General features: G+C 43.0%; 1 protein-coding gene across 2 annotated transcripts in view; it reads left to right on the top strand.

Moving 5' to 3' along the window:
* Myo16 (myosin XVI) overlaps positions 1–21,769 on the top strand; it is a 482,961-nt gene that overhangs the window by 220,105 nt on the left and 241,087 nt on the right. For both annotated transcript variants that reach the window (XM_006981334.4, XM_015999820.3), the window contains exons 9-12: positions 168–321; positions 6,680–6,830; positions 13,682–13,792; positions 19,192–19,257. In XM_006981334.4, the coding sequence (XP_006981396.2) occupies positions 168–321; positions 6,680–6,830; positions 13,682–13,792; positions 19,192–19,257 (482 nt within the window). The remainder of the gene's footprint in view (positions 1–167; positions 322–6,679; positions 6,831–13,681; positions 13,793–19,191; positions 19,258–21,769) is intronic.

The following is a 21,769-nucleotide window of genomic DNA, read 5'->3' as shown; positions in this document are numbered from 1 at the left end:
TGTCAGGGCTGAGATTTTTACCTTGACCCTAAACTTCTGCTGTCTCTTGGTTGACTTGGTGTGTTGACTGATACATCCTCAGTTGACGCACATCTGCATTACTGAGAGGAAACACTGATCTGCTGCTCCTCACTGCCCAGGTCTGACGTCCTCACTGTGTCTTGTAGATGTCGCTGCCTCTGAGTTTATTGAGGAAATGCTGCTGAAAGCCGAAATTGCCTGGGAAGAAAGGATGAAAGAGTCTCCATCTGTCCCTAGCTTAGTACAGGAGGAGCTGTATGATGAGATCCTTCATGACCTCCCACAGCTTTCCACTAAGCTGTAAGTACTTCCAACCCGATGGGTTGAAGTAGCTGGGCAATCCTCTGGAGGCCAGGTGCCTTCTCCTCTCCTCTTGACTCACCCACCACTTCACAGACGGAAGAGCCTGTCTCTCAACCCAAAGTGTTGTACGTACGGTAGCTGTTTGTCACACAGTTACTAAAAATGTCAGTTGCAACAATGAGTTGAGCACAACTAAAGAAATTAGTGTGGCCTCAGAAGACTTCACTATGAAGTCAAGCTGTTACGTTTCCAGTGGTTCTGACAGCAAAGATAGTGTACTCATCCTTCTTCTAGATCTTAGTTAAACTTAATGTAAGCTTTCCAGTGGTTATCATAATGGCTGACTGTCCTGAGGTAGTAAATGCAAATATACCTTATTTTTCCTCTAATCATAAATGTAATAAACCCATACTTTCTAAAAACAAACCAAGGTAATGCTTAAGTGTTGGGTGGTGGAGTGAAAATTGCCATTGCATTCAAGGCCTGAAAAAGTAATAAAAAGTGTGGCTGATAAGAAGAAGCCCACTCTAGTTAGTTTACTGGGGGACAAGTGTCCTTTGGACTCAAAATATGATCACTATTTTCACTTTGAACATTTTGGTTCTCAGCAACTTAATGTATCATACAGCCTCACATGAAGTACCCTGGATAGAAAAAGCAGAAAGCGTACTAACAGTTACTGTGACTGGAGAGAGGCCAGTGCGAACGGACTTCTCATAGATGAAGGGTTTCTTGAGAGGATGGAAGTGTGATTAAAAGGGGGACGGTTGTCACTGTGATAGCAACTGATCCACTCTACCTTACCACTGTGTTATGCCTTTCCAAATATATAGACAGCAAAACATAAACACCGCATCATGCTTGGAGGGAGGGATCATGGGGCCCTAACCAAACCTGAACAACTGACAACTCATGGAATATGGAGGAAGAAGTCACTGCCCTCAGCAATGTACAAAATAGTGAGCCCACCCAAGCTCCAATGGACAGGTCCAGACCATGGCCATACAGAGAGTCCTGGTAAAATCAGTGAGTCGCGCGACACAACAGGAAGATATGAATGTGGAAAGGGATTCTGTAGGGACAATGAGGTATGACAAGGGTGGAGGAGAAGAGAAGGTGAGAGAGAGAGAGAAAAACAGAATACCCTCAATACATGTATGAAAATGTCTAAGAAGAAAACTAGCCAGTAAAAAAGAAAATTTCAAAAGTATAAACAAGATTATGTAGAGTAGGCACACATGCTCCTTCACAAAGTCTATAGTTTCTTTTGTGCTTTAGTTTACTTTAAAGATGAAGCAGAAAATGCATTTCTAATTGGTGCCTTTCGTGGCTATTATATTATTGACTAAACAATGGATTAATCTGGTTACAAACAGAATAATCAATGGCTTGTTTTGTTCTACATGATTAAAAATGTGGTTTAATTACATTTTCTTCCCATTGTGTTGCCTTGACTCTGCGAGAAAACGGTAAATAAATGGGGATGGGCTGGGGTTGTCATCTGAGCACTTTTCACATTTGTTTTTTATAATTTTTGATTGTGACATATTTTATCTGGTCATTTCTACTGTGGGGTTATGAATAAATATAACAGGAAGCAAATTGGTGTGACCAGACTGGCCTTGCATGAGGCGGGTTTTATTATCCGTGTGTTTATGGAGACTGGCCTTGGGGAGGGCTTCTCTTAGAAAACATAGTATTTCCCTTCTGTTTCTTCTGATTCTCACTGGTAGATTTCTTTTAAAAATATTTTCTTTTTTTCACTCAAAGAAAATCTTGTTTGTTGATGAAAAATTAGAAAGCGCAGAAAACCATCCCTCATTATTAGCCTTGCAGAGAAGCAGCCCCAGGGTAGACAAGCTGGCTGCAGACTTCGTTCAGGGCTGAGGTGGTGGGGAGAGGTGGGCCAGGGCTGCTGCCCTCACAGAAGCTCTTTCTTGGGAGCTGGTGAAAGGGTTTCATGAAGCCAGGGAGAAGGATGCTCATAAGTGTGGCAGGGGAGAGGACACAGATACTGATGGCAAAACAGTCAGACTCTGTCATTATTCCAGAAGTCTTCCTAGTTATCCTGTGCCTCCCCCATCGAGGTTAATATACAAATCATTTCTGTTTCTATATTGACTAAGAGTCAATGATTGTGTCAAATTCAAAATCACACTGACAATCACACAGAACATGGATTGTGCTGAAATAAATACAAGTCACTTAGGAGGTTTCAGTTAGGAAAGCTCTAGAATACTGATGAAAGAAATTACCAAAGATCAGAATAGTCCAGTTGAGAGTTCTTCAGAATGACAAAATTCAACACTGCTAGTGTTGAAATTCTCTTCCTATCCATTCGTCATTTAAACACATTCATCAAAATCCTAACAGGCATTTCTGTGAAAATTGACATAGATTTTAAGTTTCACATGAAAATGTTAAGGCCATTGAATAGCAAAAAAATAAAATAAAATAAGGCAAACAAAGTTGGAAGTCTCATGTGAGTTAATACCAAGGCTTCCTGAGACAGGGTATCAGTCAAGTCAATAATGTATTATATCAACGCAACACATGGCAGAACCCTGGAATAGACTCACATCCCTGTGCCAATTGATTGCTAATCAGCACATCCAGCTAATTAGTTGAGGAAAGACAGGGTTTGTTCTTGAAATGGGCACTGAAACACCCAGACAGCTGTAAAAGAAGACCCTGAGCTGTGATTCATGGAGTCATGTAAAAAGGGGGGCACACAAAGGAGATCACAGAGCTAAATATTCCAGAATAAAACCTAAGAAGTGAACCTTGTTGATCTTGGGTTGGGAAAATAATTCTTAGATAAGATAGAAGAAAGGAAAAACTGAAGAGAAAAAAATAGTATACTGTTATGGAAATAAATGGGCAAGAACATAAGGAGGAAGAAGCAAATCCCCAGTGTTCATCTAAGGATTTGTATCCAGAATATAGAATATGTATTATCTGAAAACAGAGACCTCCCCAGCACACATGATCAAAGGATTTAAGCCCACACTTCACCAAAGAGAAACTGACCAAGGCTACAAGAGGGTTAAAACAGCCAAATAATTTCTGAGAAAGAATAAAGCTCAAGTATCTCATTCCTGATCTCAAACTATACTACAAACCTGCTTAACCAGGGTGAAACTGGGTTGGAAACTGACAGAGAAAAAGGACAGAATAGAGAGTTCAGAGATAGACCTGAGCAGGTTTGGTCAGCTGGGCCTTTGCAGGGACACACGGTAGGGCAACAATGGCCTCCTCCGTACGTGGCCTTGTGACTACCCGAAGGCTGACCAGGCTCTTCACTTCACACTTGTAGAGAAATAAAGCAGAAGCTAATATAGGACTGAAATGTGTGGATAGAACGCACAAGACCCCACAGAGAGAACAAGGAAAACAATTGTTTAACATGGACTTTTCAGGTATGATACCAAAAACACAAGAAACAGAAGCAAACATCCCCAAGTGGGACTACATCACACCAAAGACACAGCAGGAATCTCAGTCAACAAAACTACAGTCAGCCAAGCCCCGGTAAGATGGCTCAGCAGGCAGAGGCACCTGCCACCCAGCCTCATGATTTGATGTATTTCCCAGGACCCACGTCGTGGAAGAAAAGACCAAAAACTTGCATATGTCCTCCAACCAACTCATACATGCCATGGTGTGCACACATACATACACACACACACACTAAATAAATAAATAAATAAATAAATGTAATTTTTAAAGTATCTAACAGAAGAGTTGACGTTGTAAACCTTATAAATGATAAAAGGTAAATATCCAAAATGCATGAGGGATTCAGAGACCTCAAGAACAAATGAGAACAACAACAAAAACATGTAATTTAAAAAACAGGCCACGCCCTTCCATATTTCCCTGAGAAGACATAGCAGCCAGGAGTCTTTAGGAAAGCACCTAACATCACTAACCTCAAACAAATGAAAGCGGGAACTACAGAGAGATAAGCCCTCACCTGTTAGTATGGCTGCCATGGAAGAGACAAAAGGCAGTTCTGGGGAGGGTGCAGAGGGAAGGAGACTGCTCAGGCTAGGTTATAGAAAACTGTAGAAGTTGCTCAGAAAATTCAAATTCACCTGCCTTGTGATGCAGGAACCCAACTCCTGGGCCTAAACCTGAAAGTGGAGACCCTAAGGACCCATCTGAACCCCGTGTTTATATCAATGTTATTCATGATGAACAATATATAGAAAATTTCTCAGGGCCTATCCTTGGGTAGGTGGGAACTCAGGGACAAATCTACACTGGGAAATCATCAAGCTAGGAAAATAGTCCTGCCCTTTGTAGCAGCATAGATATCCCTGAAATGCATCCTATCCGATAGAATCTGGCAGGACGGTAAACACAGATGGCATACCACCTTTCTCAGGCAGAAAATCTAAAGGCTGACACGAAAGAAGCAGATCAGTGCCTGTGAGGGTTGAGGCGGTGGTGGTCACAGGCACAAACTTGTAGGTATAAAATGAATATATTCTGAGGTCATGCTGATCATGGGCACTGACAGACCTGTGAATCAATACCATTGAGGCCATCATTGTTCAGCGGGTGCCAAGCTGTCGTGATGAACCCCTTAAACGTATTCAGCTTTCATTTAACAACTAATATTTTAAAACACACAAGATTCTAATTAAAATCACAATGAGAAGCCACTGGCATGTTCAATAATTGATTCCAATGGGCACAAGAAAGGAGAATGAAACAAATTCTCTATGTGGCTGGTTATTTTGATTACAGGACTGTAAACACCTTTGTCACATCTCATTGGATTGCAACTGGGGTGGTGGCTCAGTGGATAAGGCATGAAGACTTCAGTTTGGATCCCCAGAATACCTCTGAAGTTTGAGTGTGGTGCTGTGTACCTACGCCCCACTCTGGGCAGGTAGCAACGTGTGGATCTGGATCCTAGAGGCTTTCTGGACAGCTAGCTGACCCAGGACAACAAGCCTCAGGTTTAGTGAGTGTAAGGTATTTCCCTAATTAATGACTGAGGTGTGTATGTGGAGAAGGGGTAGTCCATTGTGGTGGAGCCATCCCTGGGCTGGTGGTCCTGGGTTCTTTAAGAAAGCAAGATGAGCAAGCCATGAGGAACAAGCCAGTAAGCAGCACCCCTCCATGGCCTCTGCATCAGCTCCTGCTTCCAGGTTCCCGCCCTGCTTGAGTTCCTGCCCTCGCTGCTTTAGAGGGGAACTGTTACATGGAAGTGTGAGTGAAACCCTCCCCCTCCCCCAAGTTGCTTTGGGTCATGGTGTTTCATCACAGCAATAGTCACCCTAACTAGGACAGAGAGAGACCCTGCCTGGAAATAACTAGGTTGAGAAGCAGCTGAGGAAGACACCCTGATATCAACCTCTGGTTTCCTCACATTCCTGCTCAGGCAAACACACACACACACACACACACACACACACACACACACACACGCACACGCACACGCACACAGGCACACACACACACACACACACACACACACACACACACCCTTGTACTGTATACCTACAATGAATCAATGTCACTGTGTATGAGGCAGACAAACGTTAACCTTAACAGAATAATTTCAACCAGCTCTAACTGGAATTATTACCTCCCCTGCACATCACATGGCACAGCTGTTTGCATACATGCCCTTGATAAAGGGGACGTGCATTTCTGCTTGAATGCTAACATTAAAGGAGATTGTTCTCAAACTTTGTAGGAAAGTGTCACATTGCAAATGCAGTAGTTATTTCATGGTGAACGTTAACAAATTCGGAGCTTTCTCTTGTCAGGGGACTTTAAGATGACAGGTGATGAAGTAACTTTTGCTGATTTCTCTCTTTGCCTTGTTTGAGCTGTTTGTAAGTTACACACATTATTTGTGTTTTTTTTCTGCTTGTAATATGGCTGTCCTTAACAATATTTTTATTCTAATATTTGTATTTCAATAAAAACTCAAAATGTTGTCCATAGTTCTATATGTTAAATCCTAAACCCATTATATTTTAATCATGACTTTAACTTTCTTCATTTGTTTATAAATCCCTTTTCACATTTAAATACAGTGTCTAGTTCCACTGTGCGCTTCAAACACCTTTTAAATTACCTATTGATCTTTCTATTACAGTTAAATGTATCTTGGTAAACATTTTCTTTTGGAGTTGAAATGAATGGATTTTTTTTTCAGAAGTGAAACTGAATGAAAGATGAAACGAAGGGAAAACTGTACATGTTTCCTGCAGCTCAGAGAACGTGTTTTTATTTGAGTAAACACACCTTCTGTGGCCCAGTCTCCTGTAGCTTTTGATTGATACAACAATGTTAGAAGAAAACTAATTGTGGTATTGATTGTTTCTCGTAGCGGTCCCCTGGTGCTACCAATCGCCAAGCAAGACAGTTTACTGGAAAAAGACATTATGTTCAAAGACACAACAAAGGGTCTGTGCAAGCAGGAGTCTCAGGACGGGGCCCCCGAGACCAGCATGGCGAACAGCTGCAGCAAGTCAGAGCAGGTAACGGCGCTGCTTCCTCAAGTACTCTGTAAGGTCATGCTGAAAACCTCCCGTGTTCAAAGCCGAAGTCTGCTACCTTCCATGAGAAGATAAATTAATGAATGCACAGGCTAGGGTTCTGTTTAAAATTCCTGTCAATGTGGCCATTAATGTTGCTATTTAATTTGAGAGAGGTTTGAATTTTACAGTCCATTATTAGCCTACTGTTGCATATTTTCAGGTATCTTTGACTGTGAAGTAGTATTTTTCTCTTTTTTCCAATTATTCAAATACACATCAGTAGGTCAAAGAGGCACTGAGGGACATTTCTTTTTTAAAGTAGCAATGATATCGCAGTGTGTGCATGTGTGTGCGTGCGTGTGTGCGTGTGTGTGTGTGTGTGTGTGTGTGTGTGTGTGTGTGTGTGTGTGTGCATGTGTGTGTGTGCATGTGCAGTCACTTAAGACTCAGTGCCCAATTTAGGGCAGATTGCTTTGGTGCTTGGGAGTGCTATAGGCTTGAGAAATAGAAATTAATTTGCTTTCTTCTTTCACTGTGACAGACAAAATGATTTTCCTGTGTTTGGTGTGTTGTGGATGGCAGAGTTATTCTCCCTCTTGTTCCTGTTTCGATGTCTCTAATTCAGAGTACCATACCTCACTCAGTGTTCAAATACCCTCTGTTCTAGCATCAGTTTTGTTACTGTGAAAAAGAATACCCCGACACAGGCAACTTAGCAGACAACAAAGTTTACTTCAGCTCACAGTTCCAAGTCACGGTTGGTCATTTCAGGGAAGTCAAGGCAGGAACTCAGATAGCTAGTCACATCACATCCACAGTCAAGAACAAAGAGAATAAATACATCATTACTCAATTGCTCTCAGTTAACTTTCCTGTTTCTTAAGCTGTTCAGGAAATTTCCTGCCTAGGGAATGTCACTGCCCACAAGGGACTTGGTATTTCTACTTCAATTAATAATCAAGACACTCCCCCATAGACATTTCTGCAGACCAACCTGATCTAGATAATTTCTTATTAACACTCTTTTCAGGTGATTCTATGTTGTGTCTCATTGATAGTTAACACCAAACAGGATACCCTCTTCTCAGGATTAAACTTTAATTAAAATTGCTTTAGATAAATCAAAAAAAAATGTTTGGGAGGAGGCCATTTGATGGCCATTATTTTGAAGTATTTTCTTAATTGGCTTACAGGGTATGTAGAAACTGAGATCAGTTAGTTACCACTAATGGATTTACTAACAGAATCATTACAATGTAGTGCTAATCCTCAAGTGCCCTGTAGTTAGTGATTATATGTGAGTTATTCTGTGTTACCATTAATTTGTCTTCAAGCTATTAAATATCTGCCTTGGCCTGGCAGTAGTATAATAATAAATCCTTATTTAATGAAAGAAGCACAAACTTGGCCCATTCTTTCATGTAAATTCTGAGATTTGGGTCTCTGTGGGGACAAAATTATTCTGTCTAGCAAATTAATAGATTTTAAGTGGCCATTTAATATGAGGTTTCTAGAAGATATAAAGCATTCTTCAAAACTAAGGTGATTTTTTACATCATCACAGCATTACATTGCATCTGTGGAACCTCGTAGGGTTTCTGTGTCCTTGCTATCAACACTTACATATCCTTGGCACCCTAACCATTTTCTTTACCTTGCCTTCTAGGAGGGCATGGTGGGGATCTGGGTTTAACTGACCTGTAGCACTTACTCAACCCATTAGGGTCCCCTCTGCAAGCCACATCACAGACATTTTGAGCAGTGAGCCACTGGATGGTTCTCTGTAGAAGAGGCTGTGCCATATAGCTGCCTGGGTAATGCTCTGACATACCACAGGAAAGTCTTGGAAAAGACTTTTCAAATCAACAAAGGACACAGTAACATTTTAGAAACAAGTAGGTAATATGGAACATTTTTGAAAATTAAAGCAAAGCCACTTAGCATCTCTTCTTCTGGGTCTTTATAAGATGCAGCTTGATCAAATTGTAACTGTGCAAATGGATAGTTAGTGACTATCTATGGATGCATCCATTCTGCAAAAGGCATAGAACAATTCCTGTGTGTGTGTGTGTGTGTGTGTGTGTGTGTGTGTGTGTGTGTGTGTGTGAAATCTCTGTAAAGGATCCATGTCTTGGAAAGCTTAGATGTGAGCACCAGAGCTCTCTCTTCTGATTACTTTGGAATCTTGATAACTACAAAGAGCTGCCTGTTCCCAGTGGGCTCTGATGCCATGATGGTCACACTGTGTTACTCTAAGTGGCTAGAGAGCACACTGCTTCTGCCATCAGTCTAGTGCCTTCTCCTCCACCCAGTGCAGATGTGCAGCTGGGGCTGAGAACTGGGGATTCCAGCTGGATGCTGGGAAGAGAACACGTGGACTTTCTGTCAATAGCAGCCATGCCTTCTCTACTCGAAGCAGAAACTGACTTGAACATCTTAGCCTTCTCCTTGGGTATAAGATGAATTTTATTGCCTTGGTGGAAGGCATGCCTCTTAATTTTTCTTGTTTTTATGATTTTTTTTGGGGGGGGGTTAAAAATGTATACTGATTTGCAGTTAATTTTGTCCTCATTTATTAATTGTTCAACATTCTTGCAATCCTATGTGTTTCCACATATATATCATATATCATATATATGTGTGTGTGATATATATCACATTCCATATATATATCACATATCATATATCTACTCATCTCTCTGACTGTACATTTATCCACATAACCACATGTATACTTGTGGATGTATCTATATCATATATAATATTTTTTGGGGAAAAATGCTTGCAAAGATGTTAATAGTAGGAACCTAATGATAGGGGTGAAGAACTAACCCAGCTGTTCATAGCACTTGCTGCTTCTGCACAGGACCTGGGTTCTAGTCCCAACACCCACATCATGTGGCTCACAACCATTGGCAACCTCAACTCCAGGGGATCCAGGGCCCTCTTGTGACCTCCACAGGTGCCTGCCTGCATGGTAAAGATTTAGTTTCACATCTCTCCATGTAAGGACTTTTTCTTTTTAGAAAATGTATACTTTTCCATTTTCACTTTTTCTAGATTTCTCTTATACCCAAGGATAAAAATTCCAGTCTGTGACTATAGAATACAAAAAAAAAGAACAAAAAACAAAAAACTTCACTGACAGAAGAAAACCTTCCATCTTGTCTAATTTAATCCTGCATGCCAGTCCCTCCTCTTCCTCAGGGAGTGTCCCAGTGAGGGTTTCTATTGCTGCAATAAAACACCATGCCAAAAAAAGCAACCTGGGGAGGAATGGGTTTATTTGGCTTATACTTCCACATCACTATTCATCATTGAAGGAAGTCAGGACGGGAACTGAAACAGAGCTAGAACCTGGAGGCAGGCGCTGATGCAGAGGCCATGGAAGGGTACTGTTTACTGGCTTGCTCCTCATGGCTCGCTCAGCCTGCTTTCTTATAGAACCCAGCACCACCAACCTAGGGATGACACCACCCACAATGGGCTGGGCTCTCCCCCATCAATCACTCATTAAGAAAAGGTCATACAGGCTTGCCTACAGCCTCATCTTATGGAGGCTTTTTCTCAATTGACAATCCCTCCTCCCTGATGACTCTAACTGGTGTCAGGTTGACATAAAACTAACCAGCATAGTGAGCATGTCCAGTCTTGCCTCCTCTCTGGCCTCCATTTGTGAGCCTCCAGTATTTGGTGATTACTAAGTGGGATCAGCACTTCTACCTTTTACCTTTACCAAGTGCCAAAAGGACACTTTAATAAAATGAAGCCAATTGTGTCCCTGCTGCTTAAGATCCTGAGCAGCTTCCCATAATCCTTGGAACTATGTAGCCCTTCCTGTGGTCTTCAGGGATTCATTCCTCCTGCGTACCTGCTGCCCTTTGCTACCACTCACAGCCATGCTGGATCCTCAAGGACTTCCCACACATAATCCTGATTCTCCCCTTCCATCCTAAAAGACTTGTCCTTCCAAATAATTCCCACTTTGAACTTGCGCACAGCCCCAAATGAGGACAGTCTACATTACCGCAGAGCAAACTTTTCCAAAGATCTGCTTTCTTCTTTGTGTTTTCTACACTTGTGATGTTTTATTTATGCCCTTGCTTCTCCCTCAAGGAAACTGAGAACACACTGAGATGAAAGATAATATTTTCTCTCTTTCTCTCTGTCTTCGCATCAAGCTGCTAACATAAAGTCTGTCAGAGAGTAGATAAGCTAGAAACATTGTGAACTGCTGCCTATGTTCCCAGAGCTACTCATCACGGCCTGCCTCCCTTCATGCATGGTTGCTCAGTGGTAACCAGGCCAACTTCTAGCTTACCAACTCTGATAATTAATCTATTATCAGCTTGATGGGATTTGAAATCACCTAGGAGACACACCTCCAGTGTGTCTGTGAGGGTGTTTTGGAGAGGTTTGATTGAGGAGAGAAGATCTACCTTTGAGTGTGAGTGGCTGCATTCAACTGAATAAAAGTTGTTGAATGAGTAGGGCAACAGCTGAGCTCTGGCTCCCCCCACCCACCCCTGCTTGACACTGTAGACCAAGCTGCTCACTTCCACAGCCCCCCTGCCAGACATGATTGCCTTTCCCTGCCCTCTGAGCCCAAATTCTTCTAAATCACCTTTTGTCAAGTATTTGGTTATAATGACAAGAAAAATAACTAATCACCAACTGTGTGGCTTTAGAGAAATCACCTCTTTCCACTCTCATCCTGAAATCCTGCTGAATGTATTATCAGAACCCTCTGCCTTCATCCTCTTCCATGTGGGGTCTGGTCACTGTGGGCTGCCTTTAGCAAGAATCAGTTATATCCACTTCTCTGGGTTCCTTCTACTCCCTCATGTCCCTTGTTATGACCTCTGATGACCCCTCATTAATCATTAACCCAGCCAAGTATTTGAATGTAGCCTGTCTCTGTCCTACCCTAGAAGTTCTCACCACAGATAGTGTTCCCTATACCTACTCCTCTTTTCCCAAATAAATCCTAGCAAACCTTCCGCTCCCTCAACCATTATCACTGACAAAGTTTCTATTTAGGAAGAGGCCAGCCAGCAATGTCCACACTTGCCTACCACCCTCCCCCCTCCAGGGTGTCCCTCATGGAAGTTGTCAGAGTGGCCACTGACTTGGAGTCCCCTTGAGGTGTGTAACTAACCACACCAAAGCCACACACTCAGCCTCAGAGCTGACATTGGGCCAAGTTCTCCATATGAGTTGAGTCTTAGGGACAGGTGGCTGGTGATTGGAAATTTAGAGACCAGGAATATTGTATAAATTGGTTTTTCAATGAGTAAACGTGCCTCTGTTGGAATATTGTGTTTTCATGTAGAGAAATGGGGTGGTATCCATTGCCCAAGACCCCCTACCCATGGTGTCTTCTAAGTGGGTTATATAACACTCTACCCTCCTGAGCATCAAGATGCCCAGGACAGTCTCAACATGGGCAAGATGCAGCCTGACAGACACAGGAGAAAGGTTTCATCTTGTTATGTATTCACTAGCTTTGGGAGAAGAGTTCTAAACTTAGTGTTTTAAGATGTGTAATGATTTTCACTTTGTAGATACTAACCTGATAAACAGTGATAACTATATTTAAATTATTCAGCATAGGAACACATAATAAATAATACAGTGTGCGACACAGATATGAAATTCCAGGAGAACATGGGCTGCAGGAAAAACAGGAAGCACAAGCCAGCTTGCTGTCATGTAAGCTTTCCTGGTATATCCCCGGCTCACAGGACCCTTCGCGATTTTTCTCCTGTTACTTCCTGTGTCTGATGTAAGAAAGCCTGCTCTATCTCGTCACGTGCCTACTGCCAGAGCATGCTTTGTGCCCATTAGATGAAGCATGTGCCGTTCTCACATGGAGATTGCTGATTTTCATCTAATTAAAAGATCAAGTTCATCTAGATTTATTTGAAATATTTATGTTGAAATAATTTATTTGAAATAATCATTGAAATATTGCTCTGTTTGATAGGTAGAAGGTGTTAATTTTTTCTTCCTGATGGTTACCTAATTGCACAGATACATTAATTTTAAAATCAATGCAAAACAGAATAAAAAAATCACAGGCCCCAAATCTGGGGTCTACACTGAAGACCTGACCCTGCTGACCCTGTCCTGTGAGAAAGCAGAAACTGAACCCTTGCCTTTCTATGTCCAAAATAGTAGCATGCGGTTAGCTTTGGAAGCATTACAAATGCTTGAATTTGTCAGCTGAGCTCTTCGAGGACTTGGTACACACAGATCTGACTTAAAGTTTGGGGCTAGGAGGGGTCAGCCCACATGCTGATGGTCTTCAAGGCATAAGGACCTTGGTACAAGATGCCATTCATGTAGTGTGTGTGTGTGTGTGTGTGTGTGTGTGTGTGTGTGTGTGTGTGTGTAGATGCACAACACACAAATTCTCATCTGAATAATTTTGTCTTCCTTGAACCACGTTAATCTCAAAGATGGGGGGAGGAGAAAGAAAACCCACCCGAATCATCATGGCCAAATTAATTAAAGCAAGCAATTAATTAAAGCAAGCTCTTTTATTTGTGTACACAGGCTGCCTCTCCCTAAGGTGTGGGTTTAAGAGTTCCACCCTGAATGTGAGGAAGACAAGGTTTTATAGCCCAGGGGTAGGGGGATTCCAAATGGGGGATTTGACAGGCAAAATAGGTAGGGTTACAGTAGCAGAATATAAGCATAGCAAGTTAGTCCCTCGCCTTTTAACAATGGAGTCATACTCGCATGGTCTCAGAAGTTTGGGAAGCTTCTGGAATTGGAACATGCACCTGTGAAGAGCTGATTGGAGAGTGACTAAAATTGATCAGACTGACCTTTGTTCCACCCCGCAGGTCCAGCTCATGCCTCCTGCTCCCAGTGATGATCTAGCCACACTCAGTGAGCTTAATGACAGCAGCCTGTTGTATGAAATCCAGAAGCGCTTCGGAAATGACCAGATACACGTGAGTGGCCGCAGAACTGCAATACACCACTGTGTCCCATTGACATTGAGAATCCCCTCTCCGGACCACAAATGTTGCAAGTGATGGGTCCCTGGAGGCTTCTGGCCCTGGTGACGTCTTGGGTTGAGTTTCACAGAGTTCAGGCTCATTTTGGGAAGGTTACCTGTGGCGTCCGGCAAAATTCCAAATTAAGTGTTAGCTAGTACTCTGCAGGTAGGCTGTGTGTTCAGTCTCAGAAACCTGGGACAAAGGGTTAACTGAGGCACCTAGTCACATGTAAAAGCAGATGCTGGCCAGCTCTCCTGGCATCATTCAGTACCTGTGGCTCCTCCCAGCATTTTACATCCTGCACCATGCCCTAAACTTCTCCCTCCCAGGGTCTGGGCTTCCCTCCCCTTCTCCCAGCCTGATCCCTATAGAATCCCACCATGTTGGCTAGGCAATTCTCTTGGTCTCTTGGTCCTAGCTGCTTCTCCTGGCTGATGGCCCCTCTCTCGCACTTCTCCCCATCTCCTTTCATGGTCTGATTTAGTCTCTGGTTGTGTTCCACCGGACTCTTCCCTCTCCCTGCTTTCTCTCTTACATCTACAATGAAATCTTCTCTAGACTTCAGTCTTGTCCTCCTCCTTCTGCTTCCTTTGTTCAATCACACTGCCCTTTCCTGTCGCCCTGACTGAATGGGAGCTCTTTCCAGGACCAGCAAGACCTGTGGATGAGCTGCCTACCTGATCTCAGCCTGCCTCCGAGACCTTCACTTTTCCACTCAGGAAAAGGAAATGGAAAGACTCTGTGGGCTGTGCTAAGTGCTGCCCCTGGCTGCACAGAGCGAGTCTGACCACTCCCAGTCCTCAGGAAGTATCTCTCCGTGTAGTAAACTATGCGTGCAAGATTTCTAATCCTGGTAAGGATTCAGAAGAGTACTGTTCAGATGGAGAAGGAATTAAAAGTGGTTCTGACCTTTTCCTGTATGTTACGTTTTCTAATGCTGGTAACGGGTGCAGATAACCTGTAGTCTCAAGACGCATCTCGGGGGGGCCCCCACAACCCCCCCTCCCCACATGCTGGTTGATTTTGTTCTGTTCCTTACAGAGCCCAGGACAATTCAGTCAGAATGCCTGTGGAGATTTCTGATTATGCATGAATCTGTCACACTCCCTGATAACACCCATTTAGTCCTAATCTACTGAGAATCTGATTAAGTCATTTTCATGTAAATGTGAAGGCACAAGTAATGAATTGTCAGGTCCCCATTAACCCCCGAAGCTGCAGCCCAGCCTCTTAAGGCTTCAATACACTGCCTGCCACTCTAAATATATTTAAAATTAAGCACGTACATCACAGTTGTTGGAATTCTGCCATGGGCATAAGTGGTGAAACCTGATCGCTTCAGTCTCTATTACCTCCCTGGTGCTTTCGGGAAGTGTTTCTTATTTTTATTATTTTTTTTAACTTGTTTCATTTTTGTAGCATCAAGGATTATAAATCCAGGGCCTTATGCATGCTAGGCAAGTTCTGTACCATTGATCTACATCCCTGGTCATTTGCTTTTTAACTTGAGAAAGATCTTGGTAATTGTCTGTAGCATGAATCTCAAAAGGTCTTATTAATAAAATCAAACCTGAGGCCAGTTATTGGGGTGAACACTGGAAGATCAGAGAAGCAGAACAAGCCACAGCTAACCTCACCTGGCCAACTTCTCAGCTGGTCTTGTTTCCTCAGACTGGAAGCCTCTGTGTCCTCATATCCGAATGGCTCCCAGCTGAACTGTGCTGCTAAAAGCCTAAAAGCTTGAATGTTTAATCAGCCAAATGCTTCTAGTTTCTGGTCTTCACGCCTTATATACCTTTCTGCTTTTCTGCCATCACTCCCTGGGATTAAAGGCTCACTTCTTGGGATTAAAGGTGTGAGTCACCATGCCTGGCTGTTTCCAATGTGGCCTTGAATTTACAGAGATCCAGAGGGATTTCTGCCTCTGGAATGCTAGGATTAAAGTGTGTGTGCCACCATTTTCTAGCCTCTGTATCTAGTGGCTGTTCTGTTCTTTGACTCCAGATACGTTTATTAGGGTGCACAATATTTTGGGGAACACAATACCACCACAATTGTCCAGGGTGGCCTGGAACTCAGTAAGTAGCATAGGATGGACTTGACCTTGCAATCCTCCTGCCTCAGCCTTCTGAGGGTTTTATGCCAACAAATCCATGGAAAGACTGGGTTGGTTTTGTTCCTTAATTCCTTTCTGCTTGTCCAGTTGCTCTGTCTCTTAAACATCTGCTCACCCCATCCACACTATGGTCCACCACCACCCCTGCTCTGGCAGCCCCACTCTGCGCTCCTGGGGTCACTGGGGTCACCATCACCCCTGCTCTGGCAGCCCCACTCCATGCTCAGCCTACCAAGTAGCTGGGGTGACCGTCTCTGGTGAGGACTCCGGTGTGAACACCTGGCTAGGCTCCCACTCCACTTCTGCTTGTCTTGGGAATCCTACAAATCCCTTTTAAGATGTACTCAGGACGCAGCCTCTACTTCTGCTACCCAGCCATGAGTCCTGCTCCAACTGCGGCATCTCACGCCATCCTCTAGGTAAAGGTCTGGGTGTCCCTTGACCTCCTGTCTGTTCTCAATGCAGCAGACGGTGCTGCCTGTCAGAACATGCTGCATTGTGTCACTTTCTGCATAAAGGGACTCACGGTCGGTCATTCAGGAGAAAGCTAGAACCCAGGGACTGTTTCTGGCCCCTTGTGGTTTTGACCGTCGGTGCCACAGCTGTCCTGCTGGTCACCTTGAATTCCTATGACAGTGTCACCAGGTGCACAGCACTCCTTGCTCCTCTCTCATCTGCACACAGTGGCCTCACTCACAGGGGACTTCCCATGACAGCTTTTCAGCTTCACCCTTGCTTTCTGTGTTCTCTCTTATGTGGTTTCCTCCACAGACACACCGCCCGCTCATGGATTGACTATTCTCCGTATTTATATGCTGGTGTCTGTCTTCCCTACAGCACACACAAATGCACATACACACATAAGCACATATGCTCCCATGCATGTGCATGTGCGTGCCACAGTAGCATGTAAGGTTCTTACAGACTGAATATGTGAGAATGCCTCCTAGATCAAATGCACCTTCTAGCACAAGAGAAAGAAGTTACTATGAATTTATCTGTGATAAACAGCTGAGTCTGAGATGAGCTATTAATATTTCAGACGCTGCAGCTGACCTGATCGTTTGACAGAATGTCTGTCTCCTTTTTCTGCATCTCATTTGTTGTGGGATGTCACTTTCCATGCCAGCTGTCCCCTGCTCAGGTCCTGAGTGTGTCACATTCAATTGGATGAAATTCAGGGAATTTCCACAAGTCTGCCACAACGGGAAGTTCCCAAACCTTCAAACAGAAAATGGCTTGCAGGTGATGAAGCCTGAGCTTGCCAGAAAATGCACAGAATAAGAACAATGCATGTCCGGAATAATGATTGCCCTCAGTACCACAGAGAATACCACACACATCAGAGTCCTCTGTGGGCTGCAGAGAAGCCAGTCAGCAGTATTCTCTGCATAGAAACTTACCGGGCTCGAGGCTCACCAGGAAACAGCCTGCAGAGTCAATGCAGAAACCCCTGGCACATCTGGCTAGCCCAGGGAGTTCTAAAGACAGTGCTGGAGCAAGGAAATCCCGACCGGCCTACACTCCCTCATGGCCCATCCCCCCACAGGATGCCTATGCCGTTTCTGCTCAGGTGGCCCTGGTCAGGTGGCAGGACCTCCCCAAGGAGCACTTCCGTGGGAGGTCAAATGGCGTGAAGCACCCGTGCTGGCCTCACTCTCCAAGGGCTCTCTTGTGACACACTGTGATGTGCTTTCTGATGCCTGCTCACTGCTCGAAAGATGCTTCTGGAAGAGAAGATGGGCAGAGTGATGAGAAAGCGACCCCTTAGGACAATGAGCGCAGGGAGCCACTGTTTCCACAGCTGAGAAAATCCCTTCACTGCAGAGCATGGCAGGGGTCCAGTTTGTCAGAGTGTCCTCTTCAATTCTGAGGGTTTCAATAGTGTCACCTTGGATGACTTTATCATAATGTTGAATCCTATTTCTATAATCACATTTTTGCCTATTTCAACACACATATTTAAGGAGGGCCTCAAGTTCCTTTAGTAATTATCCCAATGTAATTTTTTTCCCTCAGTGTGGAGTGTCTATTTGGGGTGTCCAATGTGAAGTTGAATAGTTGATGGTAGATCTGCACAGGGAAGCCTTGCTGAAGTTAAAATTAGCCTCACCACCACTGTAAACAGCTACCGTATGTTTTCTAGTGTTAACACTAACACTAAGCTGCCTTCGCTGGTTCCCAGTGTTCAGTAGGGCATTGCATCTGAATTTTCCTACCCTCACACCATGCCCCTTACATCCTCCAGGTTTAAACAACTTTTCTGTGTTTGGCTTAGAGGATACACGCCTACTGTCTCTAGCATCTGCTTTCTGGATGAATCATTGGTCAAATCAGTAATTATTGCAATTTTTCATCTGCTTATTCCAATAAACAAAACTGGAAAATCTCTCTTGTCCTGGTGGGCCCAGGTTCCTCCTCTCATTGTTTGTCTTAGATACTTGATGGTAGATTGATATACCATGGAAGCATAGAATTGCCGTCTTCCTGGTTGCTGTATCAATCTCTCATTATGAAATGCCCCTTTTAACCCCCAGTGTTGCTGCCTAAGCCACATCTCTATGGGTTGATGCCGTGCGGTCTGCTTTTCTTCTGCTGTTGTTAAATGTGTATCTGGCTTTATTCTTTTACTTTCAAACTGTCCTGATCTTCATATTTGTGGCATTTTTCTTTAAAGTAGCAATGTCTACCATTTCCACACAGTTCATAGTCTTTGTCTTTTAGCTGCAGTATTTGGAACATTTATATTTGTTGTTATTACAGACATATATGTACTTAAATCTCTATTTATAGTCTCTATTCCATTATTCCTAAGCCTTGATATATCATTACTTCAACTTTGTTAATTAAAATGTTTGAGTTTTGAGTTTTACAAACACTTTGTGTCTTTTTTTTAACTCTATAGTAGCATAAAATTAACTGTCCCATTTTCTTCTTACTATGAGTTTGTTTATTTTATTTCTATACTGTTTACCCAGACTGAGTCTCACAAAATCCCTATGCAATAAATTCTTAGAATCTAACCATTTCACTGGTTGTGTTTTGTGGAACCAAACCTGATAACTTGATTTAATTCTAATATGAATCTATATTTCTTAAGAATGTTTGAGTCAATTAAAAATATTAAAATGTGACTTTTATTGATTCACCATGTTTCCCACAATGGTTTCTAAGTTATATCATTTTAAATGATTCTATTTATGTGGTTGATGAACTATTTGCATCTTTTTGACAGACTTTTATTGGGGACATCTTCTTGCTTGTTAATCCATTCAAAGAACTCCCAATTTACTCCACGATGGTGAGTATAACCCCCCAAATATCATTTTAGCGTGACATTCATGGGGCACACATGTGTATGTGGTGACATAAAATTAAAGGAACAACTAATCAAACAACATTTCTCAGAACTGTTCTCACTTGAATTAGCACGATGGTCATGTTAATGTATTCTGAGGCAACTCAGGGAACCAAATCTATTTTACCAAAGGTGTCTTTTACATTTAAATATGTAACTCTGCTCCACTGGTGCCTACCAGACAGAATAAATTGAATAATACTGTGTATTTCCATGCATCCTTGACTGATTTGGTATCATGTGGTTTAGATCCCCTATCTGAACACTTGGTTTCCTGCTAAAGAAGTTCTCTCTTTTATGTATTTGTTTGTTTGTTTGTTTATTTATTTATTTATTTAATGTGGCCTTTGCATCCACCTTCTGCCCTGCACACCCCCCAAATACAACAAAATTTAAGAGAAAAAAACGAAAGAAATTTTTTTTTTTTTTGGTTTTTCGAGACAGGGTTTCTCTGTGTAGCTTTGCGCCTTTCCTGGAACTCACTTGGTAGCCCAGGCTGGCCTCGAACTCACAGAGATCCGCCTGGCTCTGCCTCCCGAGTGCTGGGATTAAAGGTGTGTGCCGCCATGACCACCCGGCGAAAGAAAATTTAAAAAGGAAAAAACTTAAAAATCTTGTCATGGAAGCTGTAGTGTGACACAGTGAGTCGCTGTAAACCCTTTTGTCCTATATCTTTACTTGCAAGTGTTCATTGCAAAGAATCATTATTGGTCTGGTTCAAGGCCTCTGGTTTCTATTACCCCATTGATTCTGGGCCTTCTCTAGGGCTCCTTCTGCATATCCTGCTGTTACCTTGTGTTGTGGAGATCCTGCAGCTTTGCATCTCCAGGTCAGGTCCCAAGCCAGTTCCAAACTTGTAAGCATGGGAGTTGTCCCCATTTCACATCTGGCAGACCAACCCTCCAGCTGCCCAGGTCCAGACCCCAGGATATGACTTGGCCACCCCATCATTCCCCCTATCTATGACCAACCAGGAGGTGTTGGGCGCAGTTCACAAGGTTCTCTGGAGAACTCTGCCTTGATCTGCAGCACCAGCATCCAAGACCACGAGGTAGCCAAGAGAGCCAGTACATGCTCATCCCAGGTCTTAAGAGTTCCCATCTAGGCCATGCAGGAGGTAAGGGGGCAGATACCTAGCAGTTACCTGCTGCCTACTAGGGGCAGTGCTTCAGGGTACAGACAACCACCCCTACATCTCCCCCTTTTGTCTAAGGAGGAAAGTTCTAACCTAACACAAAACTATATACAATAGGAATAATTATCAAGGAGAAATAAAGGGTAATGAGGTAAACAAATGGAACTACAACCAACGAGAGCAACATCAAACAAGAGACACATACTAAAATCCAGAGAAGTCTGGAGCATGGGTAAATGGCATGTCGCAGAGATCATTCCAAAAGGTGTCCTGTCCTAAAGAACCTGAATCTGATACTTAATATTTTCTAGCTAAGATACAAGAAGATTGTAATTGTTAGTCTTAAAATTGTACTGTTAGCTAGAATGACTTCCCACAGCAATTCACCTCTTGGGTTGACCAGTCTCATGGTGATGCTGCCCGGTCACTTTGGAAAATTCCCAGTGCACAGAGTTCATTCACAGATGGCTATTGATAGGTATTTAGTTCATGGATGGCTATTGACTGGTGTTTAGTTCATGGATGGCTATTGACTTAGTTCATGGATGGCTATTGACTTAGTTCATGGATGGCTATTGACAGGTGCTAGGGAAAGGCTTGGCACTCCATCTGTCCTTTGCTGTTGAATCATGTTCCTACAAAGTCTGCTGTAGTGATATATAGGCAGTGTACACCTTATGCCTGGTAAATGCATACCGGTGATCAGTTCACTTCTAATTAGCAATGCCCCCTTTGAAACTGCCACACAGACCCAGGATCCAGGCATGAGTAGTATCTTAGCAATAATGTAAGTACAAGAGCTGTGTTCTTTTGTGCTATCCTGTGAGGTGCCTGGCATTTCTTCATGACTCTGAACTGTTCCTGTCACCTGGTTTTTATTTAGTCCCTGTGTCTTAGAAGAAAACAAAAGTCCCCAGAAACCAGAGAACTGAGAATACTAGCAGTGAGTCCCAGTGGCAGCCATAGGTCACCAGTCACTGAAATTAAGGTGATGACATTGCCATATCTCTGAGAATTGTGTAAATAAACTCCTGTGCTCACAATCCCAGTGATTTTAGAGCGCTGGCACCAAGTATTGGGGAAATTGTGCGTAATGTGAAATGCCACAGTTTAAGTTTATCTAATGGACATCTACTGGATTGGAGTCTTGTGAAGTGCTGTTCTTTAAACCATCAGAATAGTTTAAGGTGTGTGGACCAAAAAAAAATGAGGATAAAATCTAAACCTCCATGTTGTCACTATTGGACTGAGAGAAGAGTGATTATACAAGTGTTTTCTCAACACCTCAGGTTTCTGTAGCCCAGCAACATGTTTCAGTTT

Source organism: Peromyscus maniculatus, chromosome 17 (genome assembly GCF_049852395.1).
Source record: "Peromyscus maniculatus bairdii isolate BWxNUB_F1_BW_parent chromosome 17, HU_Pman_BW_mat_3.1, whole genome shotgun sequence".
NCBI lineage: Eukaryota > Metazoa > Chordata > Mammalia > Rodentia > Cricetidae > Peromyscus > Peromyscus maniculatus.
Note: the sequence above shows the minus strand (reverse complement) of the source record. Positions and strands in the feature narration are given on the sequence as shown.